This window comes from Portunus trituberculatus, chromosome 38 (assembly GCF_017591435.1).
Source record: "Portunus trituberculatus isolate SZX2019 chromosome 38, ASM1759143v1, whole genome shotgun sequence".
Taxonomy (NCBI): domain Eukaryota; kingdom Metazoa; phylum Arthropoda; class Malacostraca; order Decapoda; family Portunidae; genus Portunus; species Portunus trituberculatus.
In genome coordinates, this window is record NC_059292.1 from 35,193,331 (window position 1) to 35,216,254 (window position 22,924).

Genomic DNA, 22,924 nt, shown 5'->3' on the forward strand with positions numbered 1-22,924 from the left:
AGACACGTATATGGCCATTATAATATTCATTAATATATTAAGGTAGTACAAATTAGCCCGTCAATCCTACACTGGCCCAGACAACTGAGACACTCCATACAGTCCATACACTCACACCCATGTCCGCCAGTAATGTAAAAGGGCAGTCTCGTGAACAATCCTACTACACCGCAATATAGATGTAGAAGACATAGCAGAACACTAAATAAATAGATAAAATGGTGTGAGAAAAACACAAAGAAATTTGTAATTGTATTCATTTTAAACATAAATCTATTTTCTTATGTACAATATCTTATCATACTCAGTTGCTGTAATAATATAGACTCCTTGCCATAACAAATTACCCAAAGACTAACTATCACCTAGTCACTAGCACAACACAAACTGGCGGCCAAGACTTGCCGCCAATCACTCTCCGGAAAAGCTCTGATCTAGATAAGGACTTCGAAGGAAAAATGTGGCCTACCTAAACACGGACTACAGACTACAGGGACAGGTAATAACAGACTTCGTTAACACAATTTCCACGTCCTCTGTCTGCCACACTCGCACTCTAAAGAAAGACTACTCCTTTTTTTCTTCTCAATCAAACAGTAAAATAGGGAAGTAGTATTACATTACTTTACTGGTTGGTGGCAAGATCTCCGGGAAGCTGTTTTAACAATGTGACTCCTACAGAAAGTTGTTCCAATAGTAAAGCCAGGAAAATTGATAACGATAAAGAATAATAACTGGAGTAATGACAATAATAATAGTAGTAACAATGAGAATAATGATAATGAAAAAAAAAATAAAAATAAATATTAATAATAATAATAATAATAATAATAATAATAATAATAATAATAATATACTATGTTCCATGATTCTGGAGTATAACTGAACATGAAGAAATCAACAACATTAATTACGAAAAAAGAATAGTAACCCAATGAGAAACAATAGTAACAATGATAACAATGAGAAACCTAGTAACACATCTTTCATCCATAGGTCAGGAGAACCAAACAAAGACTCATTCTGAGACATAAAGACAAAAAACTTAAAACTGTCGCGTTAACACTTCCGAGCGATGAAGGACGAGAGAACAACTGCCGTCAAAACTGCTTCTGTGACATTCTGCCTCAACCGATACAAAAATACCCATCGCCTATCAAGCAGCAACAACAATCATATGAAAAAATGAGAGTACCACTAGAAAATGAATAATCTTCACATGTAGTTGTAGATTGGGTGCACAGAGCAGTGGCCCTCCTGCATGTAGTAGTACTATCGCACAATACAAACTGGTCAGGTCTCTTATCAATACAGAAAGAAAGGACAGAAAAAATGTAGGAATCAAAATGTGTTTCACTCGAAGGGTTACAAACACAATAGTACGAGGAATCCGACGAGATAGAAGGTGAATACATACGTACGCTCTTCCAGGGAAACTGTAACTATGAGTCTCGGTTGTAAAGTGTCCAATTATACAAGTGCAAGAAAGGCAGTGCACAGAAACCAACAGTGAAAGTACAGGTCAAATCAAATGTGCTGTACTAAACTTGAACCTTTGCATTGACATTTTCCCAAAAATGGTGGAGCAGCAAGAGACACGGCAACCCAGCCCAGTGTGGTGCCACCTGTCAGTGCCACTGCCAGACAGGTTTTGTGACAGATGCACAGTCTGAGCATAGTATTTTGCTGTCTCCACTGATTTTGTGCATGCAAATTCTCTAAAAACATATGAACTAAAAGAATAGACCTCCCACTTTCACATACTTGTTATTCATTGCATTAACATGGAAGATTAACACCATGTGAAAAAAATAAAAAATAAAATAAATAAATAAAAACCATAACAGAGATATATATTGGTGCACATAAAACCATTGTACATTTGAAATGAAACTCAAAATAGGAATACAAAGTTTTCTACAGTTATAATTCTGAATATCACTTAGATATTACAATACACTTGCAAAAATATCTTCCTCACCCCGCCTCTGGTAGCATCAAGTTGCCCACCACACACTATAAAATTACCTACATTTCTTAAGACTTGGAATGGAGAATTTGAGGAAAGACTAGGATGAAAGTGGTTATCATAGGTAATAGTTCAGAGAGCAAATCAGTGTTTTTTTTTTTTTTTTTTTTTGCCCAAATAGTATTAACTTTATGAAAACATCAATATTCCATTTATGATTTCCAACTTAGATGTCCTACCCAAAATTATGCATAAAAATTTTATCATTAGCCCAAAAATTTCATTAATAAAAACAAGAAGGCATCAGTTAATAAAGTGCATAAAATAAAATAAAAAAAATACACATTTACCTCTTAGATAAGGAATTTCAGACCTGTCCCTGACAGCTAATTGATAATTCGTACTGATAAGCCATAATTCGATTAATCTCCAATTAATAATTCTGACTTCAAAAATCAAATAGAACTGACTACAAAATGTGATTGTCAAATTAAAGAAATCCAAATAATTAAAAAGTTAAGGTTAATATTTGTGTACTTCAAATAAATACAGAAAATTGAAACTAAACATACAAATACTAATATTATACTCTCTTTATTTGTATCAAACTTATTTTTCAGCCAAGTATTGAATGATGAATGAGTGGCAGGTGAGGGAAGGAAGCAGTGGGCCAGGTGGAGCAGCAGCAACAGCAGCTGTGAAAACATTCCTCAGTGTTTAGATCTGTCTGTCTCTCTGGTCAGGATGCCACACCACTGCCGGCAGCCGCCCGTCCACCCTTACGGCCGTGCACCATGACATGCACACTCATGATCATGACTCAGTGAGATATGTGTCAAATGGTTCTCTTTAACATTTAAGTAACCAGGTCAGCTGCTGTATACTATAAAATTGGTGTGGTCAAGAATCCTCTAATCACTAAGTTTCTAGCATTCTTCACCTCAGTTGTGAATCAATGTTTTCAGAGACTACTGGGTTTAAACTACTCTCTCTCTTGCCTTCTCTTGACTTATGGTTATCTAACTACAGACTGAGAAAACATTAGGAAGAGTCAAGTATAAACTGACAGTTTTTCTTGAACACAGACATTATTTGGCTAGATAAGAATCATAGGAATATAAATAGATCAAGGACCATATGAAACTTTGGTTCAGAAAATATTTCATTAATTATTAAATAAGGTAGTTGCTCAACACCTACACTTGTTAAGCAAGGAGATAGTTAACACTGGCAACAAGGAATTATTGGTTCCTTAAGTTTAGCTTTTCATAAATAAGTCTTAACTAACATGTTATATGGGTGGCCAAGAAGTGACGCTCACCACAAGTAATGCATACATATAAAAATTTGTATTTTGTACAAACCTATTGGCATTTTATATGACAAAATACTTATTGTGACACTATAGTAAGAACCACTGGCAGTAATCATAAGGATGACATCACTTAGTTCCTTCACTGTCCTTAACTTATTTGATTTTCAGTCCTGTTACTCAATCTCATAATATATTCAGTTTATAAATACTAATATATAAATATTTATATATATATGTATATATATGTATATTTATGTATATATCCTCCATCCATATATTCTTTCCCCTAATATAAACAAATAACTGTCTGGAATGTCTTCAAACATCCAGAAGCACTCAGTTTATTGGCCACAAGATAATCAGTGCATTCAGTTCAAATTTCTGCAATGAGTCATCCTCATCACCATCACATCCAACAGAGCCGGTGTTGGTGTCCCTCCACAGATAGCTGCCCGACCCATGCCCCTCCCCCAAAGCACACCCTCAGTAAGGGTTCTTCAGTAGCCTTTTTATTCGGTAATCATAGACCCGTCTGCAGAAGAACAGGAGGTCCGGGACCACACATCCAGGGGGCAGCCGATCCTTGCGGCAATACCCTTCCTCAGGATCAGGCACTGGGGTAGCCATGGGGTACACTCCTTCTTGGAAAAATCGGACCAAGCGTCTATACCTGTGGAATTGTATGGGTCCAATTCAATTCTAGTTGAAGCAACTATAAATATTTCATCACTTGATATATCTAGTGGCTTCAGAATACTAAGCATATAAAATACCAGACAATTAATACTTAAAGATGATTTGGAGGTGTATGAGTCAGCTACAATACATAATGATGACCTGGCTAAGAGTTTAGAGGCCCAAAGTTAGCCTTAAGCTGGGCTGACAACATGGTTTCGTTTCCTTTCATGCTGTGACGACCTTAAATCTGGCTAATCCCCCTCAGACCATTTTGGAAAACCTTCATCCAGTGGTAGACTGATACATGATGGTATTATATAATACCAGAACCTATTTCTCTTCCAGATCAAGACTGAGTAAAGGAAAAGTCTGTATTTTTTCAAGATAGAGAAATATTCAAACTCTGGGAGCTAATGGTCCCTATAAACACTAGAAATCTTAACAGCTATAAAAATATTCATGAAACTGAAGTTAAAATAACTCAGGCAACAGGAGGTTGAAGAAGCATGTATGAAGGTTTTGGAAGTAATCTATAAGGAAAACTGTTTATACACCAGATGGCAAAGACAAAATCCCAAACTTATCTCAATGTCAACACCCTTATTCAGGCAGCACTTTAATTTGCCATTTTTGATACATGAGTGTATGCCAGACACTGAAACCACAACTCCACTTGGAAGTAAGAGTAAATGGCCATCCCTACAACACAACTAACATACCTGCAGTACTCATTGAAGGTGAGGACATAGCAGCGGTCCTCAATGCACGCAACACTCAGGTGGTCCCGGTGCTTGGAGGCAAATATCTCATCAGGGAGGTCGTCTGGGCGCCGGCCCGAATCGGTGTGTTCCGGTCGGTAGTACCACAGTATGGACATCATCATGTCAGCTGCCAATACAAGCCAGTCACTAACATACCATGGTTCCAGAGGAATATCATGCCATCACAGGGATAATATGTGCCTTGACATATAATTTTGGATTCAAATGAAAAAAGATGTATTGACTTACAAGTTTCAGGGTCTTCCCACAGAGAGGCAATCTTAGCAACAAATGGGAGGTCTGTCTTCCGTGGGCCCGACCTCAGCAGCACACAGTCCCTCACCCGCACAATGTCGCCCTCCTTGTGGCGCATGGCTCTGTAGCACGTCCTATCCAGCTCCAGCTCATCATTCTTAAAAATCAAATAAGATTTAGTAGAAATTATAAAACATTATCTGTGCATCTATTTTATGTGGAAGCATCCCTGAGGCCATGGCCATGGGAAAACAAGCACCTCACCTCTACTAACATTTCTTACACACATGTATACCTTTAGCTCATCTTTCCATCTTCCAAGTAGCCTTACACTCCTATAGTGTTTACTCTCTTAAGATAATAATACCATCTCAGTGTACTATCTTAACAGACAACTTGCATTGCTTGCACTGGTGCTCATACCACATCTCTTAAACACACTCTCAATGCTTTTATCCTCCTGTTTTCTCATTAATTGATTTCAAGCATAATAAGAGGATTCACCTTTTTATGGCAGAAGATTGAACAATTTCCTTTACAATGTACAATACTTTACTTTTGATCCTCAACATTATTACAAATTTGGTTTAGATACTTCTAAAATTTCAGTTTTTTTGGCCATATTCTTTGAACAGAAAAAGTGTTTCAAAAATATAATCATGAAAAGTAGTGTAATACAAGATGTCTATTCACTTACTCGAAGCCAGATTTTTCCTTCAAAGGGCTCTCCTTCCCAAGACCAGTTGTGGACCCACCGAGGTTTCTTGGTAGCCTTTCCCTTGCCATGCATCACAGCACTCCTCCTCCGGGACCCAGCATTGATTGGCAGTGAGGGGCAGAAGAGGGGTGAACTGTTGGACTTTGGGGGATCCTCCTTGCTGCGTGATCTCTTGCGTCCTCCAGTGACCACTTCAGAGTCCACACTGGATGTGTCACTCTCGTTTATGTCCTCCTTCAAGTAGGAAAGTAGACTTTTCTTACGATTAAGTCTTCCATTAGGAGGAGATCGCCGTGAGGTAGCCTTGGTAGACTTTGCAGCTTTCTGTGATTTTGAGGTCTGGTTCTTCCCTGCAATGGAGGTCCTGCCGCCACCCTCAGCAGCACTGGTCTTTGTACTAGACGACGCCGCACTCTTCCCACCAACCGCAATGTTATCGCCACTCCTGCGTTTCACATTGTTATTTGAATTAGTTGATTTCTTGTCAGCCGCCTCTTTCGATTTTGATTTTGATGCAACTAAACTATTTTTGGGCACTCTTTGGTCACTCAGCAATCCAACGCTGGGCTTCTTCGTGTCACGCAAGACTTTAGTTGGCTTCAAGGTCTCTGTCACTCCCCCACCTTTAGAAGGAGAAGGCAGGTCAAATTTTTTGGGAATGGACCCACTTTTCAAAGGTATTTCATCAGGACCTTCCACAATTTTGGTCTTAAAATGGGAGACATCTTTTGGACACATTTTAAAAGAAGACATCTTTGTTGATCCTTTAGGAGACACTTTTTCAGTCTTGATTTTTGGTAAAACTTCTGTTTTAATGTTCATTGCTCCTGCAGGTTTTATGTCTGCTTTGGAATCTTCTGCTTGCTTAGAGAGTGAGGGAGAAATACTTGATGACTGCAAATTTTCTTTTTTCTTTTCTTCTGTGCGTGATCTCAAGATTTTACCACCTTGAGAATTTCCATCTGCAGGCTTATTCTTCTGCACCTCATTTTCATTTGTGTTCTGGAGAGTTTTAGAAGGAGAGTTGCTTTTTTTTGTTTCCTGGCTAAGTGGAGCACTAGAGTTTGGGGTTGATGTCTCTGAGGTGCTGCTGTCACTGCTTGTGTCTCTGGTCTTGGGAGGTCTGCCTCTTTTTCGGACTATAGGGGCTAAGTCCGTCTTTACATCTAAAAAATCAGATTCAAGTTCTTCTTTAGCAGAGTTGTTGTTATTGCTTATAACATTAGATGACAGTTCAAAAGATAATGAAGTACTTTGGCTTATAGGAACATTTCCCATGATATTTGGTTTCACATCTTTGGGCTTTTCCTCAGATTTAACCAATAATTTTGGGACATTGCTTGTGGAGGATGATTTGGGCTTGGCTAATGGAGCAGTGGCTGCTTTTGCAAGTGTCGGTGTTGGCAGTGTCTGACAGAGAAGATGGCGGGGCCCTGACCTCTGGTACCCTTGTTGTGGAGGATTGTTGTTGGTTGTACTTTTATTTCCTTCACTGTCCTTGTTTTGTGCAACATCAGTATGTACATTTAGTCTTGGCACATCTCTTACAACAGAGGTGATGCCTCCAGTCTGACTAGTAGGAGGTGGTGTAACAGAAGAACACACAACTGATGTGCTATTGCTGCAAGTTACACTTTTTGGATGAGAAAAAATTGGAGTCTGGTTGTGTCCCAGAGATGACAGAGATATGGAACTGGGTGTAAATGAGTTTAAATTGGTCCGCACCTCGCCAACACTGAGGCCTTGCACTTTGGACAACCCCTGAACACCTGCACTAGGCTTGTCCAAAGAGGGTGTTGCAGACATTTCATTCACACTTTTAGAGGCACAAGACACAACAGTGTCAGAAGTGATTCCTGGTTGCGTTGGACTCCAGTTTCTGCTTGACAAACAGCCCACGCTGGAGGAAGGAGGGGTGAGTGGAGTAGATATGGCAGTGCTTACAGATGCAGGAGGTTCTATTGTTTGTGCAGGAACTGAACAGTTAATTTTCCTCTTCTTTGCAGGAATACAATCCCTGATTATAACACCACTCTCATCCATTGGAGGCACTGAACAAGTGTTTTGCATCCCATCTTTATATAAATTCCCAAGAGCTTCTAGTGCTCTTCTTGGCTTTGTGGTCTGTGGCTCAGCAATGGTGAGGTCTATGGCATCTTTGATGTGTGAAAGAGATTTACCATCGTTCACTAAGGTCGCAGCTTTGGCAAAATGCTGCACACTCTGATTAGGAGAAACTTTGTGAAGGACTGCAACATTTTTGCATACATCACTTGGTGAAGATAAGCTGCAGTTGAGCTTTTCTTGAGTATCTTGGGAAGATTGTATTGTTGAAAGAGGTTTCTTTGGAATATCAGTGAGAGAAATTCTGGCTGTATCCTTCATGCTGGCCGGGGCGAGAATGGCTGTCGCACCAGTGGGGCTGCAGGCTGTCCCTGCAGGCACCCGAGGAACCCCCGACACCACTGCTGTGTTGATGTGGGTGGAGCCTGCCATGGGTTTGGGCACACCTGTTACAACAGCCATCATGATCTTGGATGATGTTTGGTGAGACTCCTGACCACTGGTGACTGCTGAGTGGGGCATGTGTGGGGAACTGATGGGAGCCTTCTGAGCACCAGACACACTAGAGGTTGTGAAGTGTGTGTTAACTACGTGAGGCTTAGCACCACTTACAACACTGTCCTGGGTGATTGCCTCAGTCTTTGCAGTTTGTTCCTGTAATTGACTTTCAGTTGTACTAACATCAGTGAGATTACCTGCACCTTGTGGTGGAAGAGATATTGCTTTGTTGCTTGGCAGAGATTGTGTCACAGTGTGATAATTGGTGGAGGCATGGGTGGTGGCAGTTCTGGCAGGGAGTGGTGCACACTGCACTGGTCTTACTTCAGGAGCTTTTGTACACTCAGAAGATGGTAAGATCTGGTATGAGCTTACAGCCACAGGAGCAACAGAAGGCTGAGGAACACCAGTAACTACTGCTGTGGTGACATTGGTGGTTGCTACACCAGTCTGAGGTACACCTGTGACTATGGCTGTGGTGCCGTGTGTCGAGGTGGCTGTGTGGTGAGGCACTCCAGCCACCACACCTGCTGTGACCTGTGTTGGGGTCACATAGGACTGAGGTTTGCTTGAGATGATAGTGGCTGTGGTCTGAGTGGGACTCAACATGGGCAGGGAAACCTGAGAGTTTGCTGACACAGTAGCTATTTGTGAAGGAGCTGTAGTTGTCTGAGGCAACACAGAAGTTCTGTCAGATGAAGACACGACTGGATGTGTCCTTCCAGTAACACCAGTTGTGACTGGCAGTGACAGGTTAACTGCAGTCTGAGGAATTCCAGAAACAATAGCAGTGGTACATGAAAGTGTCTCAGAGGAAGCAGCTGAGATAGGCTGTGGGGGCAATGCTGTCACTGACGACACCTCAGGGGTTGAAGTACTACAACTATTAGCTGTGGCTAACTGAGACACAGTACCAGACCCATAAGCAGAAGTGTGGTGTCGAGCAGGTACAGAAGGCTCAGAAATCCCAGAGGCAGTTGTGCTTGCTTGTGCTGGAACAGTGCTGGCCTGGGAGGCATGTGTGGCCCCAGGGGTGAGGGGCACAGTAACACTGATGGGTGCCATGGCCACCATGGTTGTGGCGGTGGTGAGTTGAGGCTGAGAGAGAGGCACAACGGGAGGCACTGGGGCAGGCACTGGTGGGGGGACACTGGGAGGAGGAGCATTGACTGTCTGCGATTCCTGGGGTGGGATCAGGGTGACGGTCTGCTGGGGCACGACAGCACCAAACACCTGGATGGTTGGCTGCGTGCCAGTGGTCATGACGGTGGTGAGGGGACCAGACTGGTACACAGAGGGTGCGCCACAGCCCTGTGAGGCGCTGTTGCTGGAGGGTTGAGGTGGTTGCTGGGTGGGACGATATGAATATGGATACCCGGCACCACTCCCCTGATCCAGTCCACTGCACTGATTTGAATTGCTTGAACCTTCTGACCCTCTACCATTTCTAGTAGGGGGCCAGGTATACACGTTTTTTGGATCCACTGGACAGCATATTGTACTCTGTGAGGAGGGTCCTGAAAAGAGAGTAGTGTCTTCATGAACACTTCTGGTTACGTCAGCTTGTTTGAAATATACATTAACTTCATTTATTTATGTGTATGTATGTTTTATATATATATATATATATATATATATATATATATATATATATATATATATATATATATATATATATATATATATATATATAAAGAGCAGCAGCATGCTTAAAACTTGGTCAAATACTCTAAGCTAAATACTGTTATAGCACATGACTGAAATGGTAAACCCAAACATATTAAGCATTAATCAAGTGTAACTAAGCACAAGCAATAAGCACAAGACAATCACAAACTATCCAAAGGCATGCTTTTTTCCTTACAGTCAAACAAACAAATGGGGCAAACCAAACACACCTATGAGGTTTATCTTAACAATCGTACCCGTGGGAGGATACGCGAAGACCGGAGTGTATTCCGTGTAGTGATATGTGGCGTACGCAGGGGGATGAGGACCGTTGGAGGTGGGAGGTGGGGGGGGCAGGGCAAGTGCCTGTGGAGGGCCCTGGGGAGGGGCGTTGGGCACACACAGGGTGTAGGAGGTGTAGCTCTCCTGAGAGTAGTGCATGCCTCCTGATGGCGGGGGAGGGTAAGAGTATTCAGCACTCGAGGCAGTCGGGGGGTACTGGCCCCCGGAGTATGTGGGAGGATAGAAGTGGTAAGTGGCTCCCCGAGGATAGTACTTGTCATAGGGTGCCACGTGTGGGGCAGGGGGAGGGGGAGGTGGGGGAGGAGGAGGGGCTGGGTGGTAACTGTAGGCATGGTATTGGTAAGGAGGAGAGTAAGGCTCGGAGCCAGACTGGCTGGGGGGAGCCTTGATGGGGAGAGGAGGAGAGGTGAGTCTTGGGGGAGAGGAGTAAGGGGGGGCCGCTGCCACTGGTGAACCTTTGGGAGCCTTGTAGGGGCCGGAGCCATCAGAGGTGGTGGCTGTGTAATTCGGTTTGACTGGCATGGGCCCACTCACTGGCTGGTAGCCTGCAAGGAAATGCAAGGCTGTCACCCAAAGCAGACACACGGAGTATCAAAACACACTTTCAGTGTGCAAAAAGCTATCCTTTATTCCAAAATGCAGCAGATTTGTCTCTCTTGCACACGCCACGCGCGCACGCACGCACGCACGCACGCACACACACACATACACACACAAGAAAACACTTACAACTTTTAACTCTGTAGAATTGTAGTCACTGAGTGTCAAATGAATTTACTGGTGTAATAAGAGTATATTGTATAGTTTTATATAGAATAGTTAAAAATAAAATACATAAATGAAAAATAGAAAATAATCTAAACAATTATGATTAATACTTATTATTATGGAAAGTACATCAAGAGCTCAGGGCAAAAAAGATATGAAAAATTTGAGTGAATATATGAGCTAATAAAATTTCCAGATTAATTATTTGTATTATGGTCATTAAAAATAAGTTATCAATTCTTTCACGAAATTAAGTTTTTATGCTCAGAGTTGAGAGTTCAGTGCTGATTGACACTACAGCAATCACACTGCCACACTGAAGCTCCTCTCTCCGGGAGGCAAGACCAAACCTTGGGTCTTTCTCTGCTTGTGGAACAGCTTTTACTGCTTGCTTGGGTGGCCTTTTTTCGGATCTCACAGACAACATACAAACACACATGTGCACACACACCCATGCCCATACCCACACACACACACACACACACACACACACACACACACACACACACACACACACACACACACACGAGAAAGGGTCACAACAGAGGAGCAATTCCTCCTTTAAAGACATTGATTTGGAAAGAAACAGGAAATTTGTTTTCTTTTTTTTTTTCTGATGTTTGGGAATCTTAAGGAAATTTTCTGAAGTGAGGACCAAGGAAATTATGCACATCACAACTCCAACACGCCTCGTCCTGAGCTAGTCCTCAAGCACAACAAGCACCCAATGTTTAGTGCACTACTTCCCCTTGGGCTGCTGCATTAATCATGTTTGCAGAAGTAGTAAGATAATTTCTACCAACCTATTGAGTCTATTGGCAAGAGGTAACACAGCCTAACATGGGTCAGGTCTACAGGTCAAGAGCAGGAAAATGTTGACAGCCCAATTGTAAGACATCAAATAGGATAAATGTGAGGTCTGTCATGTGTAGCAGTGATGGTGACAGTTGTGGTGATTAAACTTCTCTCCATACAGGTGATGGTGACAGTTATGATGATAAAACCTTCTTGTGTTCATACAAACAACACCGGCCATTAGTTGTACTTCACTAATGGGTTAGTTAGTAGTGACTGTCAGTGTTAAGGAGCTAAACTAACAAAAAAATTCAATTTCATCATCAATAAAGGCCAAATCTGGAAATACATAGCAGTGCTTAAATGATCTAAGAAAGAATTTCATATCCTAAAATGATTTATGATTTTCCAATGGGTAGGATGTTAATTTTTCATACACACTGTCTCCAAACCTTAAAAATCATATCATGGAAATGTAGTAAGTACCACAGATGCAACTCCTCTTAAAAGCTTAGGATATGAACATACAGTACCTGAAGAGTGTGTGTGTGTGTGTGTGTGTGTGTGTGTGTGTGTGTGTGTGTGTGTGTGTGTGTGTGTGTGTGTGTGTGTGTGTGTGTGTGTGTGTGTGTGTGTGTGTGTGTGTGTGTGTGTGTGTGTGTGTGTGTGTGTGTGTGAGAGAGAGAGAGAGAGAGAGAGAGAGAGAGAGAGAGAGAGAGAGAGAGAGAGAGAGAGAGAGAGAGAGAGAGAGAGAGAGAGAGAGAGAGAGAGGTGAGGCTCAGAGCACTGTCAGTCATGTGTCGCCATACATCATTCAAGGTGAGCAACACAGTGTGAGTGACAGACAAGTGCAGCTGAGTGCAGCCAGTTTGGTGAATGTAACCAGACTGTAGGAAAAAAAAAAAAAAAAAAAAAAAAAAAAAACTGCTACTACCTTCAGAATAACGAAAGGTTGAAGGAAAATATACCTAGAGCATAAATGACAGTAAACATGACACACTGGAGGATGACCACAACCAAAGAACTTCACAGGGCAACTCTGATCACACTGCAGGAGAATTTTGAGGATCCAAGTAGCATGTTTTGGGATTATGTCAATGGATTTTGTAGATGGCTTGATATAAAGAAATGCATACTTTGCATATAGATTAATGCTGTTTGAAACTAATAGGCTCATCTCTTAGCTGACGTTTAAAGTAATTCAAGCAAATGTGGAAACAATGAGCTGTGAGAGAAGAGCCACTGAGCAATTAATGTGTCAGCAAGAAAATTTAACTGATTGAAGCATGAACTTTAGAATAAAGGTCAGGTCATTTGTGTGTGGCCCTGAAGCCTTCCAGGTTGCAAGTGTGGCTGAGCTTCAGTTGAGAAAATAGAAAGACAAAGAAAAGAAATAAAAAATCCTAGTACACACTCAATCTATAGACTGCTTGAGTATTGAATGTTTGGTATTTCACTAACACAATAAAATATACAAGTAATATAAGGCTTTCCTGTCAGCCATTTTTGAATAATGCCAAACAAGGACACTGCTTCTTCTTCAATTGAGTCTATGTATTTACTTTGTTATCTTCTTACCTTATTTACCATTATAACAGATCAGCTATCAGACTAGTACTCTAATGATACTCTTAGGATAAAGTTAATCCCATGAAAGCCCTAATGTTTGCTGTCCTTCAATTCCACAAAGAAAGCAGAGTCACTCAAGCTGAGAAGCAAGTGTCATACTGCAAAAATATTCACTCAACCCACACCTCTGTACTGAGGAAGCAAGGAAACACCAACCTGCAGGAGTAGATGCTGCTGGGGAGTGAGTCGAAGGTGCTGGGGCTGTAAAAGCGGAGTGGTGCCGCTCCACCTGGCCAGCAGTGAGTGGAGCAGGCCGCTGGGAGCCGCTAGAGGGGTGAGGGCCTCCGGTGCCTCCCTGTGGACTCTTTATGCTTGGAGACACTTGGTTTGGAGAGGCCATCTGCTTGGGGGAGTGATGTGGAGGATGGGTAATAGAGTGGCCAGGCGATACTGTATGTCCTGGGGCCACATACCCTGGGGAGGAGTGACTAGGATATGAGCCCACCATGGGGGGACCCACCATGGAGGGAGGGTGGTTCCCCTGACATGAGCTGCCTGCCACTCCACTGCTTCCACTTGGAGGTGTCTGGGGAGGGGGCCGGTAGCCACAGTGATGCCCTAGCGGAGCAGATGTGGGGTGAGGGTGGCTGGAAGGGGGTGGATGGTATGGCTGATGGTGAGGATGGTGGTGGTGAGACTGAGGGTAGCTGAGTTGGGATGGATGGGGAGGTGGATGGTGTGATGGGGGATGGTGGTGAGGGGGCTGGTGGTGGGGAGGAGGTAGGTGTGATGGGTGGATGGGTGGAGGCTGGTGGTGTGGAGGTGGGTGTGGCTGGTGATGGTGGTGGTGATGGTGGTGATGTGGGGTGCCCCCAGGACTCATGACAGGCTGCATGGTGGACAGGGCCCCTAGGGGACTGTAGTTGTCAGGCTTCTGTGCTGCCATGGGGTAGCTGTTGCTCTGGGGCTGAGGCTGGAAGTGTAAAAGCATGGCATGAATACAATACATATGTAATGCAGAGGTAGGTGTATTTCAAGTACCTGACTGGATCATTCTCCATACATGAAAAATAAATATCTATAAATCTAAGAGATATTTGGAAATTCCTATATTAAACTGTCTTGGCAATCTTTCATATATCATACAATTTCTAGCATTTTCTTAATAAATATTTTCTAAGTAAATAAACAGGAAAAGAGGTGGACATCCTAACCTGTACATGGTGGGTGGGTGGAATGCAGGCAGTGGGGGGTGCCGAGGTGGTGGAGCCTCCAGTGGTGGTGGTCTTGCGCTGCACTTGCTTCACCATGGTGGTGGTCTTGCCATCGCTGGAGGTGATGCAATATGTGCTCTCCCCAGAGATGGTCACTGTCTGGGGTGCTGTTGGGGTGTGGGTGGTCATAAAGGTACAAGTTGACTCCTCCATCATTCCCTTAGGTTCTTCAGAGGTTCTTGTCAAAATGTCACCTGCAAGTTCTGAGTTGTCGGTAGCATTACCGTCTTCTTGATCTGAGTCTGTGCCTCCTTGTCTCTTGACCTTCTTCTTGACGATGATGTGCTCCTCCACTTCCGTCTCCCTGCTGCCTTGGGCCTTCTTCACCTTCTTGGTGGTTTCCTCCACAGTGATGACACTGCTGGTGGTTGTGTTTCGTTCTTTAGTAGACTTTACAGAGATTTTTCTCTTTATGTCAACATTAGTTATTTCACTTTCAGCCGAGGAACTCGTGGTGGTTGCCGTTGGATTCCTCTTGCGGGACTCGCTGGAATAGCTGGCGGCCATGATGGCAGAGGCATTGAGACTGGCCATGCGCTTGGTGACCACCATATCACGCATGTCCATGTGAACATCCAACTCTCCTCTTCTTCGTTTCCTTTTAATTTTCACTTTCTTTTCATTTTCTTCCTCATTTTTCCTCTTAATATTCTTCCTCCGTTTGCCACGTTTGTCATCATCAGAGTCATAGTCCCTGTCCTCCTCATCGGACTCCTCTGAGTGGGTGTCATGGATCACTGGGTCCCTGAGGATGAGTGCCATGTTGTCACTCTTGGCAGTGGAGACAGGCAGTGTGGGAAGGGGGATCCTAGCATCCTCATTCATGCAATGCATCATGGCCCGGGCATTGAGGCTGGCCATCCTCTTTGCTCGCCGAGGGGGTGCAGGGTTCATGTTCCTTTTGTTGTTCTTGATGTGTTTCTTGGTCTTCAGGCTTCCTTTTCCAGTCCTCTTTCTGGAGTGAGCCTCATACTCACTGTCACTCTCCTTGTCACTTTCTTCATCTTCAGAAGAATCATCCTTGCTTCTGGAACTTTTCTTGAAGAAAGTGACCTTCTTGGATTTCTTAATGGCTACGTGAGACGCATCTTTGGAAGACTTTTTGTGGGCTCTACTTGTGTTTTTGTAGGACAGCTTTTTGTGAGACTTCTTGATCACATCTTGATCTTCTTCATCATTTTCTTCTGATGAAGATTCTGATTTCAGATTTCTCTTGGGAGGCAGTACTTCTTTGGTCCTTTTTGGGTTTGTGCTACTTCTTTTATTCCTCAATGCTGTTTCTTTACTGTTCATTGGTCCTCTTCTGTTTGACTTAAGAGTCCCATAATCATCTCCATCCTCCTCCTCCTCCACCTCTTCATCAGTGTCATCATCCTTATCATCATCACTCTTTTCACTCATCCTTTCTGTTAGGTTATTTTTCAAAGGCATCATTCCTTTCCTAGTCCTGGCATTCTTAGTCTGCCTTTTACGAGGCTTTCTAGTTCCCCAATCCTCATCATCGTCTGACATGTCATCATAACTGGTCTCCTCATTAAGACAATCACTGGGTTTCTTAGGTTTCTTAATGATCTCTGAGTCACTGCTTTCACTGTAGTCTGACCTCATCTTGACGATCTTATTGACCTCTATGTCTCTCTCACTCTCCTCTTCTGAATCAAAAACATGAGCCGAGTGTTTCTTTATCTTCCTGTTTTGATGGAACTTGTTTGGTGCTTTCTTGCTGTTCAGTCGAGATTTTGGAGTCTCACGTTTCAGTTTGTACACTTTGCCACCTATGACAACCTTTTTGGGATAGTCAGTGTGTCCCCCATAGAGTTTTGCCTTGCTGATACCCTTGAAGGAATTGGTGCTTTCCTCATCAGATGAAGAACTATCAGAGCTTGAATTCTCCTCATCATCAAGTACTTCCTTCTCTTCACATATTTTCTGCTTGGTCTTGCTTCCTTTCTTTACCTTGACCACCTTCTCCTCTCTCTCACCATCACTTTCAGAGAAGGAGAACTCACTTCTCTCCTTCTTATTTTTAGTGACTTTTCCAATGCACTGTTTCTTTTCGGTCTTCTGTTTGTCTTTCTTGATCCTTGCAGGTGGTAAGCCATCATTCTTCCTTTTGTTCTTACTTCCTTTGGGTCTCCCTCGCTTTTTGGGTACAAGTGTTTCCTGGGAAGAAGAGAGAGATTTACTTCTTTCTTTTCCTTCACTGTGTGCTGGGTTGTCCTTCTTGCTGGCTGTAGGCTTCTTCTCCTTCTCCTCCTTGACAAAGCCATTCTCTCCCTCACTGGCAAGGATCTTCTTCACTGCACTCTTCTTCTTTGGCTTGCTTGTGTTAGAGCTCCCATCCTCACTCATGTCTTTGGCTTCACCTTTACCTACTTTGTCACGTTTTCCCGGAGAAGACAGTTTGCCGTCTTTATACAAAGATGCGGGTTCTTTCTCAGACTTCACAACTGAGAAATCTCCAACATCACTTGTTTTTCTTCCTTCACTCTTGTCTTCCTTCATTTTTCTACCCTTATTGTCTTCCTTCTCCTCATCATCTTTGTCCACTGTGAGTTTTCTTCCCTTTTTCTTTTCTGGCTGTTTGTCATTGTCATCATTTTTCTTGTTACTCTCATCACTTTCCTGCTTTATGCTTAATTCGTTTTCGTCTTTCACATTACTCACTTTCAGGTCATCTCTTTTCTTTCCATCTTTATCACTGTCTTCTTTCTGTTTCCTGTCCTTTTCACACTCCTCTTTGGTCTGTCCCTCAGTATCTTTTTCCTCCTTTATCTTGCTTTCTTTCACTTTTCCTGGACTATCACACACTTTATCTGCACTTTTCTTTGATTTTCTTTTACTTTCACACTCCGTGTCATTTTTCTCGTCACTTTTCCTAGATTTGTTTTTGGTCACTTTTTCAGTGTCTCCTTTCTTGTCCTCACCTTTCTTTGTTTTCTTTTTCAGGTCCTTGTCACTTTCCTGTTTTTCAGAGGCAGAGGCATCTTTTGTTTTCTTAGAGGTCTTTTTCTTTCCATCTTTGTCACTCTCCTCCTTCTCATCACTGGACTTTGCATTGCCCTCGGTCTTAGACTCAGAGTTACGTCGACATTTTGGGGAGGATTTTTTCCCTTTCTCTGCAGGTGACACTTTGGCACTTTGTGAAGCTGACTTGTTGCTATCAGGGGAAGCGGTTTTCTTTGCCTTAACCAAGTCCTGCTTTTTCTCAGATACTGCTTTGGTCTTAAGACTACCACCAGCATTTTCTGCAATTTTTGAAAGTTTGGAGGTGCCTGCATCTCCCTTCTGTGCAGCCCTGGCCCCTTTTCCATTCACTTTGGCACTATCAGCTCCTCTGTTCGGGGATCTGCCACAAGACCTGCGAGCCGGTGATCTGCCTGTAACTCTGCTGGGTGCTCTGCTGGGGGACAGGCTGCTGGAGTTGGAGGACCTGCTTCGTGAGGAGACTCCTGATGAAGACTTTGGAGAAGACTCGCTACAGGAGGAAGAAGAGGAGCGCTTGGTGGGTGTCCGGCCCTCACTGGTCCTGCGCAGGGTGCTGGGATTCACCACACTCTCCTTCTTGGTTGTCTGGAAAGGAGTGGAGTGAGAGGAACCTTGGCATATAGTTAAGCAAACAATAACACACTAAGGAGGAGTAATGCTTCTCCACTTTTATTTTTTTTGGACATCTGAAGATTTTTTTTTTTTTTTAGGTTTTTATTGGGCAAGTAAAATTATTTTCATTATTCAATATTCATGAAATTCTCTCTCTCTCTCTCTCTCTCTCTCTCTCTCTCTCTCTCTCTCTCTCTCTCTCTCTCTCTGAAATATGTTATCATAAAAATGAAAGAAACTTGTGAAGAAAAGTTTTGTTCTAACATACCATCACATGCCACTATGATCCCTATTCTTAACAAACGCTTTTGTTTCTCATTAAGATAATTTTTCAGTATACAGAGATAATGATACAAATTCTTTTATGTATTAATTTTTTTTCATGCTCTTGTAGAACTGTCACTAAAGGTTTAAAAACAATCTTGAAAACCCTGAAGAATTTCTACAATTTAAGTTTGTTAAACGCTGTAGAGACAAGAATTAAATGTTTAAAAATAGAACAATAACAAAAAAAAACAAAAAAATGAGTTTAAGAAGATTAATATAGATAAAAAAGAAGGGATAAACTATTATGCAACGGATGTGGATGATGGATGAAAATATGTAAGCATGTAGCTGTGTCACAGACGGGCTGCCACGTGTAGGCCTGACAGCTTCATCTTGTTTCCTTTATCTAATGTTCTTATTAAAATATCAGCGCCTAGCAGCTTCAGTAGTCTTTAAACTAACTCCAAGCTTACCTTTGCCTTAAACTTGGTGGCGTTCGATGTCTTCTTAACTGGGGGCATCTTGAGGTGCCTGAGGCCGCCTCCCTGCTGTGGCCCCCGCCCCTTGCTCGGCGTCCTACACCCAGCTTTCATTCCTTCGCTGCTCCGTGACGCATCTGCCGGGCCAAGGACACGCACGGTTAGGAAAGCAGTGAAGGATACAGAACAGCGGCACATATATATAAAATAAAAACTGATAACAAGGAGAGCCTCAGTTATTATATTGTACTTGTTTGTGCGGAGCCAAAAGGGAGGCTGACCAAGGACACGCAAGGTCAGGAAAGCAGTGCAAGATGAAGGGAGGTGACACGTTTGGATTTATAAGGAACATAGGAACTGGTTCTCAAATATGGCCGTTAGTGACAAGAATCCTCAGAAATACTGTTTCTATGTAAGAGGAGTTGACGGGAAGCTTGACCAAGGAATAATCAAAGTTATAGCATACATTATTAAGTTATTGCCATGTTCAGCTTCCCCGTAAGTTCTGAGTAACGATGGTGATGATGTTAGGAAGTGCTAGTGTGCATGTTAGGTTTCAGCTACAACGGTGATGATAAAATACGAGTTAATTAGTACACCTGGAATTAATAAGAGTAATATCAGGTGGGTTTCGTTCCTGCAAGTGCCCCTGATATTGTTAGAAAAAATAATGGTAACATCCTCCTGTCCCATTACTATCTCCTCCCAGTCAGCGCACCGCCAAGGTCACATTGCCGCTGCCTGTCTGTCTGTCACCACGTTATGACAAACTGCACCAGGATTTTGAAACGCTTCTGCCTCCCACGAGAATGATTTTCCAAAGGTCACACACACACACACACACACACACACACACTTCATTGGGTTTTCATGTGTTTTATTCACTGGTGATGCGGAAGTCTCGTTCAACTACTACTGGAATAATGGAAATGCCGCTGGAAACCATTATATACGCATCTCTCACTACAGAGATCCAAGAACCGAGAATACCAAGGGTGTGGAGTCGGATTTTCAAAAGTCCAACTCCGACTCCAGGAAATTTGAAGGTTCCGACTCCGGTGAATTTTTTTTTTTTTTTTTTTTTTTTTTTACAGTACAACGATATAGTGTATTTTTTTTTCTTTTTTTTTTTACATGAGGGATGGTGGTCAAGGGAAAAGATAAAGCAAACAGCCCGCTAGTTGCCACACCCAAAAGAGACGAAAGTTAAGAGAATCAATACTTACATATTTTCGAGTCAATCCATAATAAAAGTGTACTTGACGATTATATAATTATCATGAATTAATAAAAATGATCTTTATATGTAGTGCTTGATAGGACACCCTATCCTCCACAAAGCCAATTTCTCCCAATTTGTAGGAATCTCCATCAAGTGGAATCTTTACTCGAAAATTTATCACGTAAAGGAATCGGAGTCGCTCATATTTTTACCGACTCCCACTCCGACTCCGACTCTGACTCCAATTCCGACACCATTGAAAATCATATTTGTAACTTCCAATGCTCTGATAACACCAAAGAACTTCAAAGAATATTGTTTTTTTTTTTTTAGATATTCACACCTAAGCACAAGAACTGAAAACCATAACACTCTTAGCTTCCAAAGGCCAATGGTGTTGTGGTATGATCAAACAACTTTTAGAGAATATGGTTCCTGGTTCTATATACACCAGGAAGTCACAGTTACAAGAAGGAGAGTAACAAATAACTTCTCCAAGCACGGCAGACTCAAGGCTTCGTATAGTTTGAGTTGAGGATCACATCAGCAGCGTCTCGGTAAGATTTGGTCGTGCATTCTGAGTAGGAAAGGCAAGGAACAATCAAATAACAATCAAGCTCTCCTGGTTCTTATGGTGATTATAGAACAGTAAAGTTATGTTTCATGCGAAAAGAAAAAATGAAGATGTTTTGTTTAATTCTAAAATAACATTTTTCGCTGCGCATTAGAGAGAGAGAGAGAGAGAGAGAGAGAGAGAGAGAGAGAGAGAGAGAGAGAGAGAGAGAGAGAGAATGAACCACTAAGGACAAAGCCGTAAGAGGGAAAACTGAAAACTAGCACGCATTGCCACACTGCACAAAATAATCTACACTGCTGCTAGTCAAGTTGCATTTTTCCCAATCCAATAGCTGATAGAGGCGGACCGTGAGGTGGCTGTGGTAACTGGCGAGGGGCGGAGGGGGGACGGGAAGTGGGATGGCGGGAGATAGAGACGCAGGTAGGAGGCAGGGGAGTCATCAGGGAGAGGACGTGGTGAGGGAGAAAGACCCGTGCCAGGAAAGGATTCGGAGGGGAGTGAGGGATAGGAAAAGAAGGTAAAGATGAGGATAGGAACGACAACTGATTGAGAGAGAGAGAGAGAGAGAGAGAGAGAGAGAGAGAGAGAGAGAGAGAGAGAGAGAGAGAGAGAGAGAGAGAGAGAGAGCACATAAGAGGATAGTACACGTCTCTATCAATGAATAATGATCGCATCAGGAATCAAGTAGGAGGTGTCTGTTTGTGTATATGAAGTGGCCTTGCGCAGCTTCGTGTTCTTGTGTCCCATTACTTCATGTTGCGTAATGCGGGCTGGAGGTGGAGACGAGGGACGAGGGACGCTGGAGGAGGAACGGGGGACAGAGGAAGGGGGTGACGCGGAGGTGGAGGTGGAGTGGGGTAGGGTTGGTTACGACATGTTATGACTAGTGTTTAGTTTCTTGCTTGCTTGCTTGCTTGCTACCTACCTTTCACTCACCGCACACACACACACACACACACACACACACACACACACACACACACACACACACACACACACACACAAGCGCACTTGAACTACCTTTTATCAGGATCATCAAACATAAACACGCGTATGATTTATTTCGCCATGATTCTAACCTTACCGTGTGTGTGTGTGTGTGTGTGTGTGTGTGTGTGTGTGTGTGTGTGTGTGTGTGTGTTCTCCTCTTGCACTCCATCGCCATCACGGTAATTAACGATACTCACCAATTACTAGTGCAGTTATTCATGACGCGAGCGCGCGCGCGCACACACACACACACACACACACACACACACACACACACACACACACACACAACAACAGCAGCAGCAGCAACTCCAGTAAAAAAAAAAAAAAAAAAAAAAAAAAAAAGACTAAAGCTTGGGGTAAACTTAATTTACTCAGTTCTCAACGTACGTGCGTGTTATATATAAGTCGCATTAATGTGAGAGAGAGAGAGAGAGAGAGAGAGAGAGAGAGAGAGAGAGAGAGAGAGAGAGAGAGAGAGAGAGAGAGAGAGAGAGCCTAGTGTACCAGAGATGTCACTGCTCTCTCTCTCTCTCTCTCTCTGTGTGTGTGTGTGTGTGTGTGTGTGTGTGTGTGTGTGTGTGTGTGTGTGTGTGTGTGTGTGTGTGTGTGTGTGTGTGTGTGTGTCCATTCAGGCCTAACATGAAAACCACTACTTTTATATCACCATTAACAGGCAAACACTTATCACCTTTATGAGCGCTCTCTCTCTCTCTCTCTCTCTCTCTCTCTCTCTCTCTCTCTCTCTCTCTCTCTCTCTCTCTCTCTCATACACACACACACACACACACACAATGTATATATATATATATATATATATATATATATATATATATATATATATATATATATATATATATAAATAACACATTACTTGTTAAGGTAATATATATATATATATATATATATATATATATATATATATATATATATATATATATATATATATATATTACCTTAACAAGTAATGTGTTATTTCATTTAACAACCGCTCACTGATTGATCCGCGGAGGCTTAATTGCGATGATTTCATTCCGTTTTCAAACTAATTCAATGGAGTATTAATCATGTTGTGAGCAAAATATTTACCCTGCATACAGATCAGGATAATTGGCCCACTAATGTATGCACTGCCTGATCCATCCGTGTTGTGT

The 22,924-nt window shown here is 42.5% G+C and overlaps 1 protein-coding gene across 10 annotated transcripts in view; it reads right to left on the reverse strand.

Moving 5' to 3' along the window:
- Window positions 1-239: 239 nt before the first annotated feature.
- The window catches only part of LOC123515155 (mucin-12-like), a 194,493-nt gene continuing 171,808 nt past the window's right edge, over window positions 240-22,924 (reverse strand). For 8 of the 10 annotated variants that reach the window (XM_045273639.1, XM_045273631.1, XM_045273632.1 and 5 more), the window contains 8 exons: window positions 18,976-19,118; window positions 14,576-18,208; window positions 13,578-14,334; window positions 10,157-10,774; window positions 5,676-9,775; window positions 4,973-5,135; window positions 4,682-4,850; window positions 240-3,954 (listed from right to left, as the gene is read on the reverse strand). In XM_045273639.1, coding sequence (XP_045129574.1) covers window positions 3,768-3,954; window positions 4,682-4,850; window positions 4,973-5,135; window positions 5,676-9,775; window positions 10,157-10,774; window positions 13,578-14,334; window positions 14,576-18,208; window positions 18,976-19,095 — 9,747 coding nt within the window. In that variant the 5' untranslated portion in view covers window positions 19,096-19,118 and the 3' untranslated portion in view covers window positions 240-3,767. The remainder of the gene's footprint in view (window positions 3,955-4,681; window positions 4,851-4,972; window positions 5,136-5,675; window positions 9,776-10,156; window positions 10,775-13,577; window positions 14,335-14,575; window positions 18,209-18,975; window positions 19,119-22,924) is intronic. The other 2 variants (XM_045273638.1, XM_045273640.1) reach the window with 2 other exon arrangements.